We start from the raw sequence: 26,718 nt of genomic DNA on the forward strand, positions 1-26,718 counted from the left end.
CACAGCCACATCCCCAGTTATAAGAGGGTGTGCACACTTATGCAACCAGGTTATTGTGAGTTTTTTATTTTTCCCCGTCAAAGATTTCAGTTTGTTTTTCAATTGATTTGTTCATGTTATAGGTCACATTAAAGGTGGAAAACGTTCTGACATGATTTATCTTTGTTTCATTCTTTTACATCACAAGAACCTGGCATTTTAACAGGGGTGTGTAGACTTTTTATATCCACTGTAGATGCTACTCTAATGTTATTCTGAACTGTTGTTTATTTCTGACGTGACCATAATCTCTTTCCAGACTGTCTAATTGTGGAATCACTGAGGAAGACTGTGCTACCCTGGTCTCAGCTGTGAAGTCAAACCCCTCACATCTGAAAGAACTGGATCTGAGCTACAATCAGCCATATGATTCAGGAGTGATTCAGCTCTCTGCTATTCTGAAGGATCCACAATGTAGACTGGAGACTCTGAAGTGAGTAATAGTAGTTTATTTTAATTTTAAATATGATTTGGTGATAATGAACATTATAATTAGTTATGGCCATTTGAGGCTTCATTACTGTTCTTCTAGCAGCAGGATATTATGTTAGCAGCGCTAACTCAGATTTTAACAATAGTTAACAATCATAGTCTGCACATTTAATGTTTTATCTGTTCTTTTTCACAGACTAGAGTGTTAACTGTATTGCCATATGCATTTATTGTGATTAAAAAAATCTGAGTACTACCAGCAAAATATCCTGCTGCTAAAATAACGCTAATAAAGTCTTAATGGCCATCACTCATTATAATAATACCACAGCAGAGTTACACTACAACAAGGGTCTAAAAACATCTGCTGTTGTCAATGGGTGAACCTCCACCAACCCTGAGCTCCCAGCAGGACAAAGTCCCCAACCACCTGGTACAGACCAACAGAGGTGTTGTTAGGATCACAAAATATTCTGGGCTTAGCCCGCCCCGCCCGGGACAGAAAGTACAGGGTTTTGAGTGTACATGCAGAAAATATCGATGTACATGCTAGCGGCCTACACGTTTACATTGTCATAATGCACAATTGGAATTATGGGTGAATAGATCAGGGGCTATTTTTTTTGTATTATTTTTTGCCAGTGTGAGATCTGGGGCTATTCATAAAAGATCTGGGGCTGTAGCCCCGAAGCCCAGGCCTAATGACGCCACTGCAGTGCAATGTTCATTGGTATAAAAGTAATGTTCACAGCTCTTCTCTAATTAACCAGTTTTAAAATAATGACAATTTTTCATTTTATTACCAATGATTCAGTTATCTTTTTGATCACCTGGCCACTTATTCTATGGTATTAAACTTTCAGTTTATGAAAATAACGTGATATATAACTACGGAACGAAACAGGTAAATTATGCAGCACTGCGGTCTCAGGCAGCTAGTTTGCCTGTATATTCATACCTTTGAACATACCGTGTCCAAACTCAACCACCAACGAAGGTTTACTACATTTGGGTTATTTAGACAATATTTTTGTTGGGGATGGTCTGAATCCATCAGCTAGTTCTTCTTTTTTGGACCGTCAGTCAGTTAGACAAGGTCTGCCTTTCCATACAACTGTGAGTGAGAGTGAATCACTGTTACATAAATTCAAGTGATAGTGTATCGACTGTGTTAAATAGTGGATGTGTCCACGGAGAAAGACATTTCTTAGCCCATATTATAACAAATGGTTTCATAATTTCTTTATTTGAAATACTCATGGACTTGAGATTATTTCACCTGTGTATTGGGTTACTGTGTAGGTCACTGCTGCCTGTAGGATCAGAAATGTTTTAGGTAATGTGTGAGATGTAGTGTTCAGTGTAACGAATAATACTGACAAGTCAGGTTGTTTTGGTTCAAGGCTCAAAGCACACAGTTTATTCCAAAGGTACAGGGATCAGGCAAAAATAGTAAACACTTCAAACAGCCAAGGTAGAGAACTCGGGGTGTTCAGGTCAAGGCAAAGGTACAAGACGGCAGGCAAGCAGGGTAATCCAGGACACAGGCAGATTGGTCAAAGGTCACAGGTAAAAATACAGACAAGGATTAGGTAGAGACTGGTTGGAAAAAAACATAAGTAAAACATGGCACACAGATAGACTAGGATGATAATGATTTCAAACAACAGGCTTAGTATGTATGGAAACAATACCTCATGGACCCTGTGAGGCAAAAGTCAATTTCTGGCTCAGGGTTTAGGTTTAGGGTCAAACTTACAATTGATTTTATAGTTAGAATTGGGGTTTCTTTAAGGTCCAGGCATTGTTGGTTAAGTTTAGGGTTAAGGTTAGGCTTACATCTAGGTAAAGTTTAGGCATAAATGTTACTTTATTGAATTTAAGGTTACGGTTAGGTTTAGGGTTAGGTTAAGGTTAGGGTAAGGGTTAGGATTAAGATTGGGGAAAGGGAGCATGCAATTTCTATTTTCTGGTCCCCATGAGGGTAGCTGTACAAACTTGTGTGTGTGAGTGAGTGAATGTTGTGCAGTGGTGTCTGTCTGGAAGTTATATTCAGAGTTTCCAAACATACTGATCAATCCATATACACTATTCTAAAGTTATTCTAAACAGTATAATAATCTTTTTCCAGACTGTCAGGTTGTGGAATCACTGAGAAAGGTGGTGGTTCTCTGGTCTCAGCTCTGAAGTCAAACCCCTCACATCTGAAAGAGCTGGATCTGAGTAACAATGTCCTTAAGGATTCAGGAGTGAAGCTGCTCTCTGCTATGTTGGATGATCCACAATGTAGACTGGAGACTCTGAGGTGAGGAGGCTTGTAGTTTGAATTTGTCACACTAGTCCAGAACCCCAAGCTTAGTCTGTCTCGCTCATTTGGTGTGACCATGACTCATAGTGATTTATTTCAAGATTTGTACTAAACTAGAGACACTGAGGTCAGTAATGTACTATTTGTTAGTCATATACTGCATCCTTTCTCTCTATTTACCTCCTGCTGGTGTTAGTAAAGTCATGATTAACTGTCCACAGGCTGTCATTCTGTGGAGTCACAGAGGAAGGCTGTGATTGGCTGGCCTCAGCTCTGATGTCAAACTCCTGTCACCTAAGAGAGCTTGACCTGAGTAACAATGACCTTGGGAATTCAGGAGTGAAGCGTCTCGCTTCTGGACTGGGAAATCCACATTGTAAACTGGAAACACTGAGGTCAGTATTATGTTATTTTTAAGAAATATACTACTGATGTTTGCTCTTTTTACCTGCTGCTGGTGTTTATGAAATCATGATCCACTCTATGCAGGTTGTCAGGCTGTCTGGTCACAGAGGAAGGCTGTTATTCTCTGGTCTCAGCTCTGAAGTCATTTCACTTTCCTCCTAAAGTGTTTTAGGAGGAACTCTTAAAAACAATGGGCGTGTCAGTCCTAAAATTAGGACTCCTACATTTTGGGCCTAAGAGTATTTTACTAAGCATTTTAATGCTAAAACCAGCTCCTAAATTTGCAAAAAGTTAAGGGTAGTCAAGACTCCAAGGTCAGTAAGACCAAATCACAAACTATCTGCCGGGCAATCCGCCTCGTAATCAGGACAACATGTTAGAAACATTTAATGATACTGAGCTTTTAAAAAGGTATTGCCTTAAACAAGAGGGTATTACAATCATAGTAGAGCTAGTAGTCAGTGATGCAGTCATTTCACCAACAAACAGAAACAACCCAATAACACCAGAGATCAAGGTTGTGACAAAATAATTTGGCAGCAGGGAAAATGCAGCACAGACAAACAACGAACTGTATATCTCAATCATCTGTCAGTAGAATATTACATCAATTAAATGCCCTCCCCAGAACCAACATCGTCCAACAAATCATTCAATTTCCTATAAATGTTCAACAAAAAAATTTCGCTGACTTCATGGTCATAATTTGACCACTTGGTGTAGTTGGTGCTATAGATGGAACATATAATTGCACAGATTATTGCACCATCAGAAGATGAACAAGCATTTGTTTACAGGCCACCAGAAATCAAAGTTGCTGACAATTAGCTGAACACATCATGACTAGTCAGTATATCATTCTTGGTTTCATGTTTAATCAGTAACACTTAGCCTACATTTTTATTTGAATATTCTTATTTCAATATGGCAACATGACACACTCCTTCTACAGTATTGCTATAATTAATTCACTGACAGAGACCCCTCACCTGTCAGCCAATTGCTGAGGGAAAAGTAAGTACTGTAGGCTTGTTAGTGGAACATGACATCATCCATAGCAACGGGGTCAACCCCGCCCTTTCTCTTAGCTTAAGACTTCTCCCCATTTCTTAGTAAACGTCTTAGCATCTTTGTGAATAGGTTTTAAGAAGAAACTCCTAGCTAGATACTTTTACTGCTGTTTAGGAGTCCTCCTAGTGGTAAGATAAAGTGTTTTGTCAATATGGCCCCAAGTTTATAAACCATTCAAACTAATATTCATGTCAGCAAAATCCTACTAGAACAGCTGAACTTAATTTGTGATTAATCAGAGTCACTTTAAATTATAGCAGGTGTGTAATGACTTCTATTTAACATGAGTTTGAATGTGATTGGTTAATTCTGAACACAGCCTCATCCCCAGTTATAAGAGGGTGTGCACACTTATGCAACCAGGTTATTTTATTTTTCCCCGTCAAAGATTTCAGTTTGTTTTTCAATTGATTTGTTCACGTTATAGGTCACATTAAAGGTGGAAAACGTTCTGAAATGATTTATCTTTGTTTCATTCTTTTACATCACAAGAACCTGGCATTTTAACAGGGGTGTGTAGACTTTTTATATCCACTGTAGATGCTACTCTAATGTTATTCTGAACTGTTGTTTATTTCTGATGTGACCATAATCTCTTTCCAGACTGTCTAATTGTGGAATCACTGAGGAAGACTGTGCTACCCTGGTCTCAGCTGTGAAGTCAAACCCCTCACATCTGAAAGAACTGGATCTGAGCTACAATCAACCATATGATTCAGGAGTGATTCAGCTCTCTGCTATTCTGAAGGATCCACAATGTAGACTGGAGACTCTGAAGTGAGTAATAGTAGTTTATTTTAATTTTAAATATGACATGGTGATAATTAACATTATAATTAGTTATGGCCATTTGAGGCTTCATTACCGTTCTTCTAGCAGCAGGATATTATGCTAGCAGCGCTAACTCAGATTTTAACAATAGTTAACAATCATAGTCTGCACATTTAATGTTTTATCTGTTCTTTTTCACAGACTAGATTAACTGTATTGCCATATACATTTATTGTATAATAATAAATAATAAAAATCTGAGTGCTGCCAGCAAAATATCCTGCGGCTAAAATAACACTAATAAAGCCTTAATGGCCATCACTAATTATAATAATACCACAGCAGAGTTACACTACAACAATGGACTAAAAACATCTGCTGTTGTCAATGGGTGAACCTCCACCAGCCCTGAGCTCCCAGCAGGACAAAGTCCCCAACCACCTGGTACAGACCAACAGAGGTGTTGTTAGGATCACAAAATATTCTGGGCTTAGCCCACCCCCCCCCCCGCCCCGCCCGGGACAGAAAGTACAGGGTTTTGAGTGTACATGCAGAAAATATCGATGTACATGCTAGTGACCTACACGTTTACATTGTCATAATGCACAATTGGAATTATGGGTGAATAGATCAGGGGCTATTTTTTTTAGTATTATTTTTTGCCAGTGTGAGATCCGGGGCTATTCATAAAAGATCTGGGGCTGTAGCCCCGAAGCCCAGGCCTAATGATGCCACTGCAGTGCAATGTTCATTGGTATAATAGTAATGTTCACTGCTCTTCTCTAATTAAACCAGTTTTAAAATAATGACAATTTTTCATTTTATTACCAATGATTCAGTTATCTTTTTGATCACCTGGCCACTTATTCTATGGTATTAAACTTTCAGTTTATGAAAATAATGTGATATATAACTAAGGAACGAAATCAGGTAAACTATGCAGCTCTGCGGTCTCAGGCAGCTAGTTTGCCTGTATATTCATACCTTTGAACATATCGTGTCCAAACTCAACCACCAACGAAGTTCTACTACATCTGGGTTATTTAGACAATATTTTTGTTGGGGATGGTCTGAATCCATCAGCTAGTTCTTCTTTTTCAGACCGTCAGTCAGTTAGACAAGGTCTGCCTTTCCATACAGCTGTAAGTGAGAGTGAATCACTGTTACATAAATTCAAGTGATAGTGTATTGACTGTGTTAAATAGTGGATGTGTCCACGGAGAAAGACATTTCTTAGCCCATATTATAACAAATGGTTTCATAATTTCTTTATTTGAAATACTCATGGACTTGAGATTATTTCACCTGTGTATTGGGTTACTGTGTAGGTCACTGCTGCCTGTAGGATCAGAAATGTTTTAGGTAATGTGTGAGATGTAGTGTTCAGTGTAACGAATAATACTGACAAGTCAGGTTGTTTTGGTTCAAGGCTCAAAGCACACAGTTTATTCCAAAGGTACAGGGATCAGGCAAAAATAGTAAACACTTCAAACAGCCAAGGTAGAGAACTCGGGGTGTTCAGGTCAAGGCAAAGGTACAAGACGGCAGGCAAGCAGGGTAATCCAGGACACAGGCAGATTGGTCAAAGGTCACAGGTAAAAATACAGACAAGGATTAGGTAGAGACTGGTTGGAAAAAACTATTAGTAAAACATGGCACACAGATAGACTAGGATGATAATGATTTCAAACAACAGGCTTAGTATGTATGGAAACAATACCTCATGGTCCCTGTGAGGCAAAAGTCAATTTCTGGCTCAGGGTTTAGGTTTAGGGTCAAACTTACAATTGATTTTATAGTTAGAATTGGGGTTTCTTTAAGGTCCAGGCATTGTTGGTTAAGTTTAGGGTTAAGGTTAGGCTTACATCTAGGTAAAGTTTAGGCATAAATGTTACTTTATTGAATTTAAGGTTACGGTTAGGTTAAGGTTAGGGTAAGGGTTAGGATTAAGATTGGGGAAAGGGAGCATGCAATTTCTATTTTCTGGTCCCCATGAGGGTAGCTGTACAAACTTGTGTGTGTGAGTGAGTGAATGTTGTGCAGTGGTGTCTGTCTGGAAGTTATATTCAGAGTTTCCAAACATACTGATTGTAAGCTAATAGGCAATATAAACAACTAATCAATATCTGAAACAGAACAGATTTTACTATACAAATAATTTATCTTCCAGACCTACTTTCTAGGTTTATCAACCATTTAAACTAATTTTGATTTGAACCCTCTTTGGTCCATAGATTCTCCCCTCTTTTACAGTTTTTTATCATTCATTCTACTCCCCTCCTCACACACACACACACACACACACACACACTAACTCTTCTGACATCTGACATATATTTATTGGCTGACAACATTGATTCTATTCTGCATAGGACCTTAAGTAGTTTCTTTTCATTATATAAACTTTCATTCTAGTGTTGTTTATTGGCAACATTGTTGCCAATTTAGCGACTTTGTCGCTAGATTTAGCGACTTTTCAGACCCCCTTAGCGATTTAAAAAAAAAAGCGACTAGTGACAAATCTTGCGACATTTTGTGTTGTTATAGGAGACTTGTTCTTACTCTTCTCAACGAGCAGCGGGTGCCGCCGTGGGCCCCTCCCCCATCTGAAAGCACTCACAGGCGGCACAGTCCACACACAGCAGTTCCTCCGAACTGCAGTCAGAGCAGGAGATGTTACCTCCTCTGCGTCTAGACTGAAAATGATTCTTAATCCATGACCATGATGATATCTCCCCTTGTGTGTCGCTCTAAATGTTATTTTTTTTTCTGGTCTTTTGATTTTGACTTAAATAGCGCCCCCTTTTTTGATTTGTTCTTTGTTTTTTCGCTCAGGTGATTATTTCTTTTACTTGGACAACATTTGTAAATACGCATGTATATTCTATTCCCCAACGAGAGTTTTGTATGTTAAAAAAGAAAAACCAAATCCATTCATGATGCTGATGGAAAATTATGCAAATTAGGTGATGACATCATTTAGCGCCTTCTAGCGACTTTTAGGACAGCCAATAGTGACTTTCCTTACTGAGGAGTTGACAACACTGATTGGGAATATCAGTTTTGAAAGTGTGCACCAGTGTTACAATGATATAATCCATAGACAATATTCTAAAGTTATTCTAAACAGTATAATAATCTTTTTCCAGACTGTCAGGTTGTGGAATCACTGAGAAAGGTGGTGGTTTTCTGGTCTCAGCTCTGAAGTCAAACCCCTCACATCTGAAAGAGCTGGATCTGAGTAACAATGTCCTTAAGGATTCAGGAGTGAAGCTGCTCTCTGCTATGTTGAATGATCCACAATGTAGACTGGAGACTCTGAGGTGAGGAGGCTGGTAGTTTGTATTTGTCACACTAGTCCATAACCCCAAGCTTGGTCTGTCTCGCTCATTTGGGGTGACCATGACTCAGTGATTTATTTCAAGATTTGTACTAAACTACAGACACTGAGGTCAGTAATGTACTATTTGTTAGTCATATACTGCATCCATTCTCTCTATTTACCTCCTGCTGGTGTTAGTAAAGTCATGATTAACTGTCCACAGGCTGTCATTCTGTGGAGTCACAGAGGAAGGCTGTGATTGGCTGGCCTCAGCTCTGATGTCAAACTCCTGTCACCTAAGAGAGCTTGACCTGAGTAACAATGACCTGGGGAATTCAGGAGTGAAGCGTCTCTCTTCTGGACTGGGAAATCCACATTGTAAACTGGAAACACTGAGGTCAGTATTATGTTATTTTTAAGAAATATAGTACTGATGTTTTCTCTTTTCACCTGCTGTTGGTGTTTATGAAATCATGATCAACTCTATGCAGGTTGTCAGGCTGTCTGGTCACAGAGGAAGGCTGTGCTTCTCTGGTCTCAGCTCTGATATCAAACTCCTGTCACCTAAGAGAGCTTGACCTGAGTAACAATGACCTGGGGAATTCAGGAGTGAAGTGTCTCTCTTCTGGACTGGGAAATCCACATTGTAAACTGGAAACAATGAGGTCAATATTATGTTGTTTTTAAGAAATATACTACTGATGTTTGCTCTTTTCACCTGCTGCTGGTGTTTATGAAATCATGATCAACTATATGCAGGTTGTCAGGCTGTCTGGTCACAGAGGAATGCTGTGCTTCTCTGGTCTCAGCTCTGAAGTCAAACCCCTCACACCTGAAAAAACTGGATCTTAGCTACAATCACCCAGGAGACTCAGGAGTCAGACTGCTCTCTGCTGGACTGGAGGATCCACACTGGAGACTGGAGAAACTCAAGTATGTCCTGTAGATGTTTTCTGAATCAGTAATGTGGTATTAAGTTGTCATGTTGTTTTGCATTATGTAATGTATCAAATACAGACCTGCCTCCCTTTACTTTTGATTAGCATGAACACAGTTTCAAACACAAAGTACACTGATGTGATATCAAGCTGGGTAACTGTGAATTGGAGGAAAATGCAAATATTACTACACCTTTGTTTTCATTTGTAATAACCACAACATTTACATTTCTAATCCTGAACAACTGTATTTGTGTAGCCTGTTTAGAGTGACAATATCTGCTGTGGTACCAGGTGGAGCTCATTGACTAGCATGGAAATTGGTAGTTATTTTAGTATGATAGTAGTTCAGTGTGGTGGTTGGTAGTTCAGTGTGGTGGTTGGTAGTTCAGTGTGGTGGTTGGTAGTTCAGTGTGGTGGTTGGTAGTTCAGTGTGGTGGTTGGTAGTTCAGTGTGGTGGTAGTTTGTTCAGTGTGGTGGTAGTTTGTTCAGTGTGGTATGTAGTTACTTTGGTCGGGTGGTACTGTAGTTCAATCGGGTTTTAGTTATTTCATTGCAGTGTTAATTTTGCATTGGTTATTTCAGTGTTCTTCACTGTGTGGAGGGAAACATCTGATTGGCTTAGAGAGAGCTATTCAAGTAATTCTGTTCTTCACTGAATGTTTGACATTGAAATGTTAGAGGCCCATGTTAACAAAGTCTTTTATTAATCAAATGTATCAAATAACATTGCGTCATTCTGAACAATGATTCTTGTCTACGCAGTAGGCATCAGAATAAGAAATATATAAAGCAAATATAAATAAATTACATAACTATAGAGACTAGCAGCAGTTCCAGACAATATAGAAATGGGAATATGGATAGCATGAAAAAATCTTAAATGTTATAATTAGTGTTGGAGTGTCTTAAATGGATACATTATAATGTGCTAATATACATTGAATATACACAGAAAGTGACCAGTGCGTATGAAGTTGCTGGTTGAGAAGTTTTATGGGCTGGGGGAAAAAACTGTTCATGAGTCTGAAAGTCCGTCCCTTGGTGCTTTAATAACGCCTACCAGAAGGCAGCAGTGTGAACAGACCAGAGCCTGGGTGGGAATTAACACAATTGTTTGCCTTTCTTGTTCCAACGTTGCAATTCTATTATTAGTGGAAAAGAAATGTCATGTCCAGGTCATTCCAGAATCACCTCAGATTTTTCTCTAATCTGGTGGCAACGGATTGACTGGGTTCATTAAGGCTCTTCCCCCAGTACAAATTACTGCTTGAAAAAACAGACATTTGGAGGCACTTTAAATATCACGTACTGTAGACTCAAACAAGATGGAATGCAACCTTTCCACTGGAAAGCACAGCGTTTTCAACCACAAGTTGAAGGAAAAATACTCACAACATTAAAACACATCTGAAAGCGCATCATCCCAAATTCCCAATGTAAAACCTGTGCACAGGTAAAATCAGTGGTGTGGTGCCTGGAGAAGGGGGTATTTCCTAACTTCTCAACTACAGTATATATACCGACCCAGAACTCAGGGATACCCACAATGACATGTGTTCCTGGGCTGACCCAGAACTCAGGGATACCCACAATGACATGTGTTCCTGGTCCTACCCAGAGACCCAGAACTCAGTGATGCCTACAATGGCATGTTTTATTTATTTCATTTATTTTATTTGGATATTGAAAATCCATCACTGGTGGCCTTAAAAATCACAGGTTACCTTTGCGCAGGGAAAGCTTATTTGAGTGTGGGTGTTCATGATTGGGAAGGTGCATTCACATGAATGGGGTTTCTCCAACGTTTTGACAATGTTGGTTGTTGTGGAGCAAAACATCAAGCTGCTGCAAATTTAGTGTACGTGCAAAAAGCTACACATATCTTGCTTTTTATATACAATCATGTCAAAACCAATCCATTCATCCATTGTCTTCCGCTTATCCGGGGCCGGGTCGCGGGGGCAGCAGTCTAAGCAGGGATGCCCAGACTTCCCTCTCCCCAGACACTTCCTCCAGCTTTTCTGGGGGGACACAGAGGCGTTCCCAGGCCAGCCGGGAGACATAGTCCCTCCAGCGTGTCCTAGGTCTTCCCCGGGGTCTCCTCCCAGTGGGACGGGACCGGAACACCTTCCCAGGAAGGCGTTCCGGAGGCATCTAAAACAGATGCCCAAGCCACCTCAGCTGACCCCTCTCGATGTGGAGGAGCAGCGGCTCTACTCTGAGCTCCTCCCGGGTGACCGAGCTTCTCACCCTATCTCTAAGGGATCGCCCGGCCACCCTGCGGAGAAAGCTCATTTCGGCCGCCTGTATCCGGGATCTTGTCCTTTCGGTCATGACCCAAAGCTCATGACCATAGGTGAGAGTAGGAACGTAGATTGACTGGTAAATCGAGAGCTTCGCCTTGCGGCTCAGCTCTTTCTTCACCACGACAGACCGATACATCGACTGCATTACTGCAGAAGCTGCACCGATCCGTCTGTCAATCTACCGTTCCATCCTTCCCTCACTCGTGAACAAGACCCCTAGATACTTAAACTCCTCCACTTGAGGCAGGCACTCTCCACCAACCTGAAGTGGGCAAGCCTCCCTTTTCCGACTGAGGACCATGGCCACGGATTTGGAGGTACTGATTCTCATCCCCACCGCTTCACACTCGGCTGTAAACCGTCCCAGTGCATGCTGAAGGTCCTGGTTAGAAGGGGCCAACACGACAACATCATCCGCAAAGAGCAGAGATGAAATTGTGTGGTCCCCAGAACCTGACACCCTCCTGCCCCTGGCTGCACGTAGAAATTCTGTCCATAAAAATTACGAACAGAACCGGCGACAAAGGGCAGCCCTGCCTGAGTCCAACATGCACTGGGAACAGACTTACTGCCGGCAATGCGGACCAAGCTCCTGCTTCGGTTTTACAGGGACCTGACAGCCCTTAGCAAAGGACCCAGGACCCCATATTCCCGAAGCACCCTCCACAAGATGCCGCGAGGGACACAGTCGAATGCCTTCTCCATATCCACAAAACACATGTGGATTGATTGGGCAAACTCCCATGAACCCTCCAACACCCCGTAGAAGGTATAGAGCTGGTCCAGTGTTCCCCGGCCCGGACGAAAACCACAATGTTCCTCCTGAATCCGAGGTTCTACTATTGGCCGTATTCTCCTCTCCAGAACCCTGGCATAGACTTTCCCGGGGAGGCTGAGAAGTGTGATCCCCCTATAGTTGGAACACACCCTCCGGTCCCCCTTCTTAAAAAGAGGGACCACCACCCCGGTCTGCCATCCCAGAGGCACTGTCCTCGACCGCCACGCGATGTTGCACACGCGTGTCAACCAAGACAGCCCCACAACATCCAGAGACTTGAGGTACTCAGGGCGGATCTCATCCACCCCCGGTGCCTTGCCACCGAGGAATTCTTGACCACCTCTGTGACTTCAGCCCGGGTGATGGACGAGTCCACCTCTGAGCCCTCATCCTCTGCTTCCTCAATGGAAGACGTGACAGCGGGATTGAGGAGATCCTCGAAGTACTCCTTCCACCGCCCCGACGACATCCCCAGTTGAGGTCAACAGCTGCCCACCTCTACTGTAAACAGCGTTGGTAGGGCACTGTTTCCCTCTCCTGAGGCGCCGGATGGTTTGCCAGAATCTCTTCGAGGCCAGCCGATAGTCCTTCTCCATGGACTCACCGAACTCCTCCCAGGCCCGAGTTTTTGCCTCCACAACCACCCGGGCTGCAGCCCGCTTGGCCTGTCGGTACCCGTCAGCTGCCTCAGGAGACCCACAAGCCAACCAGGCCTGATAGGACTCCTTCTTCAGCTTGACGGCATCCCTTACTTCTGGTGTCCACCACCGGGTTCGGGGATTGCCGCCTCGACAGGCACCCGAGACCTTACGGCCACAAAATTCCAGGCCAATCAATCGGCCAACTTCTAGTTTTTGTGTTGTGTGATGGGAGGAGGGGTTGTGTGTGTTGTGTGATGGGAGGAGGGGTTGTGTGTGGTGTGTGATGGGAGGAGGGGTTGTGTGTGGTGTGTGATGGGAGGAGGGGTTGTGTGTGGTTTGTGATGGGAGGAGGGGTTGTGTGTGTATTGTGTGATGGGAGGAGGGGTTGTGTGTGGTGTGCAACTTACAAGTTCCTTTTGATGCTGTAATGTGTGACAGGTGGTCAGACTGACACTCAGTCTCCTCATGGATATATTAGGCATTATTGAAGGTACAAAAACCTCAAAGCGGCCCTAATTAAAATTCCAGGCCCATCAATCGGTCAACTTCTAGTTTTTGTGTTGTGTGATGGGAGGAGTGGTTGTGTGTGTGGTGTGTGATGGGAGGAGGGGTTGTGTATGGTGTGTGATGGGAGGAGGGGTTGTGTATGTGTGTGTATTGGGGGTGGCAGAAAGGGGCTGGGTTGTGTTTGGTGTATGTTGGGGGTGTACACAATGTTCAAACAATGTTCTAAAACTTTGCTCAGTGGCTTATGGGGTCTGGTTGTGTGTGGGCGTTGTGTGAGGTGTCTGGTGTGTGAGGTGAGGTATGTATGAGTGGTGTGTATTGAGGAAGGGGGGTGTCTAATGTGTATGTGTGTGTGGGTTCGTGTGTGTGTTTTGGTGGGGGCGCAGGGTTTTTTGTGGTATATGTACGAGTGTGTGTGTTTAAGATGGGTGCAAAATATCTCAACCCTGGAGTAATATATTCTCTTCTATCAAGTATGTTTAACCTGGCTAGTAGAAAGTTGATGTGTTTTCTAGCAGTGTCAGTTGTCCACTTTCCAGGTGGTCTATATTCCTGATTCTGTGGCTGACTCTTCTGTGTTGTATCATACAATTAGGTGATAAAATACTTCCAAACCTGCAACAAAGACTTTTAGTTTTCTGTGAATAACAACAAACCTTGACTGGTGGTGACGTGTCTCATTTAAAACCTTTTAGGAACCACAGAAGTTTGTGATTAAAATATTAAAATATTGACCATGTTTATATCACAATTTGAATCATAATTTGATCAATTGTCCAACCCTGGTGTGGTGTGTGTATAATGGAGGAGGGGTGTGGTGTGTGTGTTGCAGTTATGTAAGGTGTGTGTTTGTGTGTGTGTCTGTGTGTGTAAAACAGGTTGTGTGTCACTGAATGACAGTTTGCCCCTCTGCTTCTTCCACAGTATGGATCATGGTGGAGAGTGGAGGTTGAAATCAGGACTGAAGAAATGTAAGTAATTTATTATAAAGAACACATACAGCTGGTGTGTGTGTGTGTGTGTGTGTTTACATGGTGCAAAAACTACTGACACGCTTCACTTGTTGTATCAATAAAACACACTAACTATCAGGCAATATGTGGTGTGTACATCATTTGTTTACGTCATTATTCAGAAGCTCTCAAAAGTTTGACAAATTATGAATTCCAATTCTTGCATTTAGTAATGGTCAAATATGATCAGTGAAAAAATAGATTTTTGAAGATTACATTGAGCTTTTTTCTCAAGAGCAATTCCTGATGGGGACAACAAAAGTAGTGCTGTAATACTGTTTTAGTGTGACCTGTAAAACAGTGCAGCGAAAATGAAGATTGGTGACGGTTCTAAATGTGTTGTATTGAGCTGTAGAAGTAAAAAAAAATGTTTGACATATCCTTTGTTTGAACTAGTTACTGAAAGTCAGCCACCAACAACAGACTCCCTCAGATTCCCACACACACATTTTAGTTATGTATCTACATGATGTGTCACTGCTGAGCACTGGATCAAACTATTGAGAGGCAAAGGGCGGTGGGTCGCAAACATTTTAAACTTAAAAATGCGGTATTAAGTGTCTATATCCAGCACAATAAATATTATTGAAATGACAGTTATTTTTACCATGATATATTGGGGTGGGACAGATCATAGTTTTCCCAGGATGGCAAATCTGTCCGAAAGACTGGCAAATGTAAATGACCATCAGGTCTCAGTCACCTTTCTTTTTCTTTGGTTGATAAAAAAAAAAAGCATAGCGGCGCCCCAAAACAGTTAACGTAACTTCTAGAAAGTTTTTACACAATGATTTGCACCAGTTGTCAGCTCTTCCAAGAAATGGTAAGATGCTCTACAGTAGTCACTAATATCATTCGTTTTTGTGCGTTCTAAACAATAAGTTCTAATTGTGCGTTCTAAACAATTAGTTCTAATTGTGCGTTCTAAACAATTAGTTCTAATTGTGCGTTCTAAACAATACAGTCTAATGTGATCGTACGCGTCAAAGGGTCCAGAACATGACACATGCATGTGTGTGTATAATATGAATGATGATGATGTGTAATATTGTGTCTTGGTCTCATCCATCAGATGTCTGTGATCTGACACTGGACCCAAACACAGTAAACGGATTCCTCCGTCTGTCTGAGGAGAACAGAAAGGTGACAAGGAGGACAGTGGTGCAGCTGTATCCTGATCACCCAGAGAGATTTGAGTACTATCCACAGGTGTTGTGTAGAGAGGATCTGTCTGGACGCTGTTACTGGGAGGTAGAGTGGAGTGGGGGAGGGGCTGATATAGGAGTGACTTATAAAGGAATCAACAGGAGAGGAGGTGTTGACTGTTGTCTTGGAGACAATGACAAGTCCTGGATTCTGAACTGTTATGGTGACAGTTACTCTGCCTGTCACAATAACAATACAACTGACATACCTGTCACCTCCTCAGACTCCCATAGAGTAGGAGTGTATCTGGACTGGTCAGCCGGCACTCTCTCCTTCTACAGGGTCTCCTCTGACACACTGACCCACCTGTACACATTCAACACCACATTTACTGAGCCCCTCTATCCAGGGTTTAGGGTTGATTATTATGACTCCTCAGTGTCTCTGTGTCTGATGGTCCCTGTGTCAAACACAACATGATGTTTCACTATAATCATGGTCATGTTTAGTAGGACACAACAAAGTAAAATACTGACAATAACTATCTAGTAGTGAGTAAATATGACTAGAGACATTAACAGAATGAATCACAACACTGGTCTGTAAAAACTTCTCATTTAGAAATCATTAATCTGGTTCTTATTGTTTATCATTGGTGTTTGTAAATATTCCTGTCCGTAGAATGTTTATTTATTTCATTGTTGACAAACATTCCTGCTTCTGTAATTGAATTATCATGTCCCAGATTTGATAGAAAAAATAAAGGTGTTTTAAAACAAATTATTCAAGATTGTGTTAAAAATACAGTGTGTGTGTGTGTGTGTGTGTGTGTGTGTGTGTGTGTGTGTGTGTGTGTGTGTGGGTGTGTGTGGGGGGGGGGGGGGGGGTAGAAAGCAGTAAATAGTTTACTAAACACCAAAGCCTCTCTTCCTTGTCCTTCATCTCTTCATCTTTCCCCTCCTCTCCTGTCTTCCTCTCATCCTCTCTTTTCTCTTACATTCCACCTCTCCTATCTTCCTGTTCTCCTTACTCAATCATTTTTTCCTCACCCCTCATCATCTTCATCTTTTCTTCTCCCAATTTCAACCTCTCCTTTCTCATTCTCCACTCATCCTCTCTTTTCCTCCTCTTGCTCTCCTCTCTCCTTCCTCTTCAGCTCTCACCCTTTCCTCCTTTCTTCACCTCCCTCTCTCCTCCTGTACTCTGCCTCCTATTCTATTCTGGGCCTGGGGTCTATGAACATGGTGGGGATGTTTGTGGGGACGCTGGCAGCAAGACTGAGGGTTGAGTATGTCTACTATAAACTGGTTAGGAACTTGTTCATGGGTATCTGGGGTGTTCAACTAGACTGAGGGTTGAGTATGTCTACTATCAACTGGTTAGGAACCTGTTGGTGGGTATCTGGGTGTTCAGCTAGACTGAGGGTTGAGTATGTCTACTATAAACTGGTTAGGAACCTGTTCATGGGTATCTGGGGTGTTCAGCTAGACTGAGGGTTGAGTACGTCTACTATCAACTGGTTAGGAACCTGTTCATGGGTATCTGGGGTGTTCAGCTAGACTGAGGGTAGAGTATGTCTACTATAAACTGGTTAGGAACCAGGGGTGTTCAGGGATTGTTGTGTTCAGTTACTGTGGAGGATGATTTGGTGTTGGGCTTTTAAATTGTGCTTGTATTTATTTTAGTTGGTTGTTTGTATGTTGTTTCTCCTCTTCTCCCTTCCTGTCCTCTTCTCCCTTCCTGACCTCTTCTCCCTTCCTGTCCTCTGTGTTTCCTCTTTTCCTCTCCCCCTCTCCTCATCTTTCTCTCTGCTCCTCTTCCTATCCTCCTCACCTCCTCTCCCCCATGTCTTCTCTTCTGTCTCACCTCTCATCCTGTTTCCCTCTTCTACTCTTTACCTCTTTCCCTCTGCGCCTCTCTTCATCCATCTCCTCCCGATCTCCACTCTTCCTCTCCTCCACTCTCTCTCTTCTGTGTTCACTGAGTGACAAGACCAGTTGCATTGCATTGTGGGATTGTTGACGTGCTGTACTCTGCCTGCTGTTACCTACCTGGCTACCTGCCAAACTTTTCAGAATTTACTCTATATAAACTAATTGGTCAAAATTCTATTTTAAGTGTTTTACCAACACAATATTTTTTATCTGTTGACCTCTTACCCAACTTTACTACACCGGGACTCTTATTTGGACATAATTAACGGAACTGCTCACCCCTGAACACCCGAGGCTAAGTACCATTACAATGCCTTATCACTGTAATTGTTGTAGCAACAACACGGAGGAGAACGTTCGTCTTCAGTTAAAGATAGCAGAGTTAGAGGCTCGGCTTCTGACGTAAATGTCAGGCGAGGATTATGCTAGTGTAGAAATAGAAAAATCTGCATCAGTGCCACCAGGAAGAAACTATAGTGTTGAAAAACTGAAAACCTTAGTCATCGGCGATTCCATTACCCGCAGTATTAGACTAAAGAATCAGCCGGCGATCGTACATTGTTTACCGGGGGGCAGAGCCACCGACATAGCTGCAAATCTGGGGTTGGTGCTAGCGAAGTCTAAAACTGGAGTGTACAGAGATTACAGAGTACAGAGATATTGTTATTCACGTTGGTACCAACGACGTTAGGATGAAACAGTCAGAGGTTACGAAGCAGAACTTAGCATCAGAGTATAAACTAGCTAGAAAGATGTGTCGGCATCGAGTAATTGACTCTGGCCCCCTCCCAACTAGGGGTGATGACGAGCTCTACAGCAGACTTGCGCAACTCAACTGCTGGCTGAAAACAGAGTTCTGTCTGTCGCAGGAGGTAGAGTTTGTAGATTATGTTGGATAATATTTTGATATATGTTCATGTAATCAATGAATGTATCAATATGTCACATTCATCAGGGGTGTAACGATTCATTTTAACCACGATTCGATTCGTATCACGATTCGTGGTTGTCGATTCGATTCAAGGCCGATAATGGTTCATTTAGAACGATACGATCCGAAACGATTCAGTGACTGGAAATCGATTCAGTATCTTTTCAGCCAAAAATTCTACCCGTTTGACTGAAATAAATACCTGGATACTGGACAGTGCAGGTGAAGTTTCCTAGATTCCTGTTGTTTCTTGTAAGGGAATCAGGCATCAATTAATTATGGATATAAACAAACAAGTAAACAACAATTAATGGCAAATGCATTCACATTTTATTTGAATAAAGTGCAACCAACACTTTAGGTTGAATTAACAGGAAGTTAAAATGTTCTGCTCTCATTTTCAATATTCAATACATTTTCAATAAAAGTACAGTAAGTGCAACCAACATTTCAACAGTAGGTGTACCTGCTACTTGTGCTTTTGTTTTTCAACATAAAAATACTACTATATTACTATCAAAAATAAAGTGCAACCAACATCTCTTCAGGTTGAATTAACAGTAGGTTTACCTGGCACGTCTTCGGGGGGCGGAATAAGGAGGAGCAGGAGAATGGCGTGATTGTTGTATATTTTTTAATGCTATAACGTGAAATTATATATATATGTCGACACGAAGCGTACACAGCTCTTTCATACATACAGAGACAATTACACACACAGACAGGGGGAGCAGAGGGAACATATATACCAGGGGGAATGATGAGGATGAGGAACAGGTGCGCTAAACAAGAAACAGGTGAAAAGCATGATGAGATGGACGGTGGTGTCAGAAGGCCGGTCACGTCGAACGCCGGAGCCCATCCGCTGCAGGGGGAGGTGAAGCAGCAGAGGGCGCAGTTGTCACAGTACCCCCCCTCTGACGCACGGCGACACCGGCCCCGGGACCGACCCGGGGGACGCGGAGCAGGGCGATCCGGACGACGCTGATGGAACTCGCGGACGAGGACGGGAGCCAGAACTATTTAGCTAGTTTTATCAACATGTAATAATTATATGTTACATGTGTGAAGGGGGGACTGAAAGAATATGGGCATGAAAAATTATTGGCTATGACCACTGACCGCCTCCTATGTGTACTGGCATAAAAGACTGTGTTAACTTTAATTATTGGAGAACATGTAAGATCTATGGAAGATCAACATCTTGAACTCATGCTAAATAAAGATTCTCCCCTGACTTCCGGTTGCATTAATTTTGTTAATGGATAAAGAATTGACAGAATCTAACAATGTTGATGGTAGAGGAGTGTTCCCTGAAGCTGGCCCGGTGCCAGGATGAAGTAACTGAGGGGGCTGTTAAAAATGGCGACTGGGCTAATCTGTTTTTTGGCAATTATTTAGAATTTTTTTCAATAGAACCAAACTGGGGTGGCAGAAAATACAACAGTGGGGGCTAAGCCCTCTCTTGCCCCCTCGTGGCGCCAGGTCTGCCCTGAAGCAATATCAGTTGGTTATTTTCATATACGTTTCATTGAGTCCAAGATATTGAACATAATTTATGACATATTGCTTTATAAACTAATAATAATTTCCAAAATTGATAAATAGCCAAAATAATGCATGTTGATGGTAGAGCAGTTCTCCCTGAAGCTATTTCAGTCAATTTTTTCCATGTAAGTCTTATCGGGTCCGAGCTATTTAGCATTTTTGATTGAAAAATGCTTCATAAACTAGTCATAATTTCCAAAATTTTAAAATTGTAAAAAACTAAAAGATGTTCATGGTAGAACAGCTGTCCCTGAAGCTATTTTGGTTGGTTATTTTATTTTGAGCTATTGATATTTACATAAGCACCTGACGATTTTCATTAACATGACCAGATAATGATGCACTTTTAAGACGGTGCCTTAACCCTCATCGTAGTAAAGCAGTTGTTCACGTTCTTTTCGACTCGGAAAGATAAATATGAAACCGATATGGAAAAACAAGGGGTGTTCCTTAAAGGTGCCTACACACGGGCCGCGGTAACGGTGAAGGACTCATAGACTTGCTATTGCAGTAGGGCAGCGGTTCTCAAACTTTTTTTCCTGCGCACCCCCTTCTATGTCCCAACCAGGTTGGCGCACCCCCAATCCCCACTTCAAAAAAAATTTAAAACGCAACAAAGCTTTGTTTTATCGCCATATAAAGACTCATGTTTAATCATGCGCAAATAACCAGAACACGCATGACAATAACAACATCAACAAAGTTTCAATATAATGCAACAAAGCTACGCACAAGCTTACACTTTTTAGAGGACAAATGACAGACACAAGTTTAGAAAGCACGGTTATTTTCAGCCGCGTAAAAGAAACATTGCAGCAATAGCAGGCCAAGCCTATTTAATGACCGTGGAGCTAGCATCATCATCATCATAACACAACGGTTATGGAACAGTACAATACATTGAATTAAATTGCAATGAAGTTACAAACGATCCACAACATTAAAGAGAATAGGCTCCGAAATAGATCAAATAAATAAAAACGAGGATCAATCTGAAACTTTTCAAGTGCTACAATAAAATTTGCCTACACACGATCCACAACATAATGAAGTAACAAAGAGCATAGGCTCAAACATAAAATAAATTAAAAGAGGATCCATCTGGAACTTTTCAAGTACAGCGCAAAAGTCGCTCAGCCTGCTGCGAGAGAGAGAGAGAGAGAGAAAGAGAGAGAGAGAGAGAGAGAGAGAGAGAGAGAGAGAGTGAGAGGGGGGGGGGTGGGAGACGGGGAGGAGAATGTTTTAGTATTCCCAGTAGGCTTATATGTGTACAAATAATATCAAATACTTACTCATATTAATGCAACGGGTGGGCTTGCATCTTGACACAAAGTTCTCCGAAGTTTGGCGCAATGGAAGACAGTTTAAGCCTCAATTCCTTCTCAACAGCATCCAGTCTTTGCCGATGTTTAGTTTTAACTGCTGCCATAGCAGAGAAACCAGCCTCGCAGAGATAAGTTGTGGCGAAGGGCATCAAAACTCTCAAGGCTTGCTTTGCCAAGACTGTGTATGATGTCAGTGACTCGGTCCAAAAATCCACAAGTGGCTTTCGTTTAAACTGTAACTGCAGTGCTCCATCAGATGACAGCTCGATCAGCTGCTCCTGCTCGTGAAATGACAGCTGTGGGAGGGGCAGGGAAACCTCAAATGGATTGCGAATCCAAGCGCAAGATGTGTCCATGGGTGGGTAGTGTTTGCGTAGCTGCTCGGCGAGTTGGTTGAGGTGTTCAATTATGAGACTTTTTTACATGCTCACCCAGGTCCATGTCATTTTCCCCCAAGAACTCGTGAAGCGTAGGGAAACACAGGTGTGTGTTCCCACTCACACAATTTGCCCAGAACCGTAGCTTCTTTATCATGGCCTCAATCCTGTCTTGTGTGTTGAACACAGTTACACTGACTCCCTGCAGACTTAGATTGAGTTCATTCAGAGCTGAGAAGATGTCCGCTAGATAGGCAAGTCTTTTCAGAAAATCTTCGTCATGCATACTGGAGGACAAATTAAACGGATTCTCCTCAAAAAACTGCTGCAATTCGTGCCGGAGTTCAAAGAGCCTTGTCAGCACTTTGCCGCGGGACAGCCAACGCACCTCTGTGTGCAGCAGCAGTGATTTGTGTTCGCTGCCCATCTCATTACATAACAGTGTGAATATTCGTGAATTTAGCGGACGAACTTTAATGAAGTTCACCAGTTTGACTGCATCGTTCAGCACTGCAAGTAGATCAGCTGGCATGTTTTTGGCTGCGAGGGCCTCTCTGTGAATACTGCAGTGTAACCAGCTGATTGATGGGCAGACTTTTCTAATATGAGCTATAAGCCCTGTGTGTTTCCCCGTCATTGATTTTGCCCGGTCTGTGCAAATTCCCACACAGCGCTCCCAGTCGATCCAATTGGTCCTCATAAAAACGTCAATTAAATTAAAGATTTCCTGTCCTGTTGTTCGGGTAGCAAGGGGGCGACAGAACAAAAAATCTTCTTCTACCGTTCCTTCAAAAAGGTAACGGACATACAGAAGAAGATTGCCCAGATTTGCAACATCTGTAGACTCGTCTACTTGCGGAGAGTAAAACTCACTTTTCTTCACACGGCTGACTAGTGTAGCCAGGATGTCTTCAGACATGGCATCAATACGGCGCGACACAGTGTTATTGGACACAGGAATCATGTCCAACTTTTTTGCCTCTTTCTCTCCAATCATACACTCCACCATCTCTTTGGCCGCTGGCAAACACACGTCTTCGGCAATTGTGTGCGGCAGCCCCTTTCTCCCTACTCTGTAACTGAGCAGATATGAAGCCCGTAATGTGTCTTTCGTAGACCCAACGCATGAATGAAACTGCATTTTTTTTGGCTTTTCTGCAACTCCACCAACTTTGCTTTAAAAAATGTAATGGGCTTTTGACTTAAATTGCCATGTTTCTGTATCGGCGATCCAAGTGAAGCCCAGACCCAGATAATTGTCATCATATTTCCTTCTTTTTTTCCCCGTCTGGTGTTCACCCTCATCACCTTTTTTTGCCATCTCCTTCCCTCCTCTTCGGTTTCCTCCGGCGCAACTTCTGACTCCCGCTCATTTTCTTTCTCTATTTTCTCCATTCCTGTTGCCTCCAAATCCTCACTCTCTCTTGGTCCCTCTCCTCTTTCGTGACTAACAACTTAATCATTAGACGTCCCACTTGACAGTTTCCCTGATTTCAGCCAGTTAAGAATATTTATTATATGTATATGTAATGAATGAAACAAGTCAGCACGAATATAGTAGCGGATGCAGTGCATAAAAGAAAAGCAGTGCGTAGAAGAAGACAGCAGCTGTCTTCTTCTATGTTTCTAAAAATAAAACAAATAAATTATAGTTTTTTATTTAAAATAAAAGCGATTATGGAAATGTTTACTGTTCATGTTTTTTTATTGTATGGAAAAATCCTACTTAAAAAAACAGACCGCCATTAAATTTTTCCTCTCGCGCACCCCCTGTTGGCAGCTAGCGTACCCCTGGGGGTGCGCGTAACACACTTTGGGAATCCCTGCCTTATACTAACTCCACCCCTAAACTCAGTAACTTAACATTTATGCCTTCACTCTAAAGCCTAACACTAAACCTAACTCCTATACCTAAAAGTATCCAAAGTTCTGAGAGTATGCATAATATTTACTACAAACCAAACCCCTAAGCCGGAAATCTAATTTTCCATAGTGGGGACCTGCCGTTAACCTTGTGGGGAACTCTATACACCAGGGGCCACATTCCGAAATTATTTTAAGCCTCAATGTAAATACTAACTTGCTGATTTAGGAGGAATTCAATTGTCGTGTCACTCCTAATTTTAGGACTCCTACATTTTTGGCCTATGAGTATTTTACTAAGCATTTTAACGCTAAAACCAGCTCTGTGAAAAGTTAAGGCTAGGCAAGAGGACTCCTAAGACCAAATCACAAACAATCCTTAAAGGGCTGCTGCCAGCAATCTGCCTCGTAATCAGGACAACATGTTAGAAACATTCAATGATACTGAGCTTTTTAAAAGGGTATTGCCTTAATCAAGAGGGCATTATGATCATATTAGAGCCAGTCAGGGATGCACTAACTTCACCAACAAACAGAACCAACCCAATAACACCAGAGATGTAGGTTGTGACAAAATAATTTGGCAGCAGGGATAATGCAGCTATGCAGCACAGACAAACGAAGTATATCTCAGTCATCCGTCAGTAGAATAGTACATTGAACAATAAATGCCCTCCCCAGAACCAACATCGTCTTACAAATCATTCAGTTTCATCTAGATGTTCGCCAACAACAAAAAAACTTAGCTGACTTCATGGTCATAATTTGACCACCTGGTGTAGTTGGTGCTATAGATGGAACATATAATTGCACAAATTATTGCACCATCAAAAGATGAATGAGCATTTGTTTACGAGCCGTCAGACATGAAAGTGGCTGACAATTTGCAGAACATGTCTTGACTGGTCAGTATATCATTCTTGGTTTCATGTTTAATCAGTGAGACCTTGCCTACATTTTAATTTCAATATGGCAACATGACACATCTTTCTACAGTATTGCATTAATGAATTCACTGACAGAGACCCCTCCCCTATCGGCCAATCACAGTGGGTGTATTAAGTAGGCTTGTTAGTGGAGCATGACATCATCCATAGGAACGGGGTCAACCCCGCCTTTTCTCTTAGCATAAGATTTCTCCCCATTCCTTAATAAAAGACTTAGCAGCTTTTTGTATAGGTTTTAAGAGGAAACTCTTAGCGATAAAATTTTACTGCTGTTTAGGAGTCCTATTGGTGGGATCAAATATTTTGTGAATATGGCCCCAAGTTTATAAACCATTCAAACTAATATTAATTTAAACCCTCTGATGTCGACAGATCCACCCCTCTTTTTTCAGTTTATTATCATTCCTGCTACACCATTCTTTACACAAACAGACACACACAGATTTACTCTTCTTACATCTACATTATATTTTTTGAATGACAACGTTGATAATTTTCTATACTGGAAGTAACATTCTAGTTCCTTGTGCTGGCAATGTCTGTTTTAAGAATATGCCCTTAAGTAAAGTTGACATGACATTGATGTAATATATAGAGGATATTCTAATGTTATTCAGAACTCTTGTTCATTTGTGACATGATGATAATCTCTTTCCAGACTGTCTAGTTGTGGAATCACTGTGGAAGACTGGTTTTCTCTGGTCTCAGCTCTGAAGTCAAACCCCTCACATCTGAAAGAACTGGATCTGAGCTACAATCTGCCACAAGATTCAGGAGTGATTCAGCTCTCTTCTTTGATGGAGGATCCACAATGTAGATTTGAGACTCTGAAGTGAGTAATAGTAGTTCATTTTTATTTTTAATATGACATGGTGATAATTAACATTATAAATAGTTATGGCCATTTGAGGCTTCATTACCGTTCTTCTAGCAGCAGGATATTGTGCTAGCAGCGCTAACTCAGATTTTCCATATAAGCCATCATTGAAATATATAGGGTAATGTAGTTAACAGTCTAGTCTGTACGTTTTATGTTTAATGTCTGTTCCAATGTTATTCTTGTCTGTTCTTTTTCACAGACTAGATTGTTAACTGTATTGCCATATACATTTGTTGTGATAATATACTGTGTCCAAACTCAACCATCAACGAAAGTCTACTACATCTGGGTTATTTAGACAATACACACACACACACCCTTCTGACATCTATCATATATTTATTTACTGACATCATTAATTCTTTTCTGCATAGGACCTAATGTAAATTATTTTTCAATATATATACTTTCATTCTAGTGTTTTATATTGGCAATGTCATTTCTGAAAGTGTGCACCAGTGTTACAATGATATAATCCATAGACTCTGTTCCAAAGTTATTCTAAACAGTATAATAATCTTTTTCCAGACTGTCAGGTTGTGGAATCACTGAGGAAAGCTGTGCTTCTCTGGTCTCAGCTCTGAAGTCAAACCCCTCACATCTGAAAGAGCTGGATCTGAGTAACAATGTCCTTAAGGATTCAGGAGTGAAGCTGCTCTCTGCTATGTTGGATGATCCACAATGTAGACTGGAGACTCTGAGGTGAGGAGGCTAGTAGTTTGTATTTGTCACACAAGTCCAGAACCCCAAGCTTGATCTGTCAGGTTCATTTGGGGTGATGATGACTCATAGTTATTTATTTGAACATGTGTATTAAACTGGAGACACTGAGGTCAGTAATGTACTATTTGTTAGTCATATACTGCATCTATTTACCTCCTGCTGGTGTTAGTAAAGTCATGACTGTCCACAGGCTGTCATTCTGTGGAGTCACAGAGGAAGGCTGTGATTTGCTGGCCTCAGCTCTGATGTCAAACTCCTGTCACCTAAGAGAGCTTGACCTGAGTAACAATGACCTGGGGAATTCAGGAGTGAAGCATCTCTCTTCTGGACTGGGAAATCCACATTGTAAACTGGAAACACTGAGGTCAGTATTATGTTATTTTTAAGAAATATACTACTGATGTTTTCTCTTTTTACCTGCTGCTGGTGTTTATGAAATCATGATCAACACTGCAGGTTGTCAGGCTGTCTGGTCACAGAGGAAGGCTGTGTTTCTCTGGTCTCAGCTCT

General features: G+C 41.7%; 1 protein-coding gene and 1 long non-coding RNA gene across 3 annotated transcripts in view; both read left to right on the forward strand.

The window, feature by feature from the left end:
* Window positions 1-25,416, forward strand: part of LOC114840291 (protein NLRC3-like) — a 52,536-nt gene extending 27,120 nt beyond the window's left edge. The window contains exons 4-8 of one of the 2 annotated variants that reach the window (XM_034295271.1): window positions 3,001-3,174; window positions 8,572-8,745; window positions 9,108-9,281; window positions 14,446-14,492; window positions 15,607-16,201. In XM_034295271.1, coding sequence (XP_034151162.1) covers window positions 3,001-3,174; window positions 8,572-8,745; window positions 9,108-9,281; window positions 14,446-14,492; window positions 15,607-16,160 — 1,123 coding nt within the window. In that variant the 3' untranslated portion in view covers window positions 16,161-16,201. Of the gene's footprint in view, window positions 1-3,000; window positions 3,175-8,571; window positions 8,746-9,107; window positions 9,282-14,445; window positions 14,493-15,606; window positions 16,202-25,263 lie in introns of those variants that run through there. The other variant, XR_004576428.1, reaches the window with a different exon arrangement.
* A 643-nt stretch (window positions 25,417-26,059) lies between these two features.
* LOC109616254 lies at window positions 26,060-26,706 on the forward strand. The gene is made up of 3 exons (XR_004576429.1): window positions 26,060-26,187; window positions 26,399-26,572; window positions 26,665-26,706. It is a non-coding gene; the product is annotated as an uncharacterized LOC109616254 (long non-coding RNA).
* The last annotated feature ends 12 nt before the right edge of the window (window positions 26,707-26,718 follow it).

Source organism: Esox lucius, chromosome 11 (genome assembly GCF_011004845.1).
Source record: "Esox lucius isolate fEsoLuc1 chromosome 11, fEsoLuc1.pri, whole genome shotgun sequence".
NCBI classification, from domain to species: Eukaryota; Metazoa; Chordata; class Actinopteri; order Esociformes; family Esocidae; genus Esox; species Esox lucius.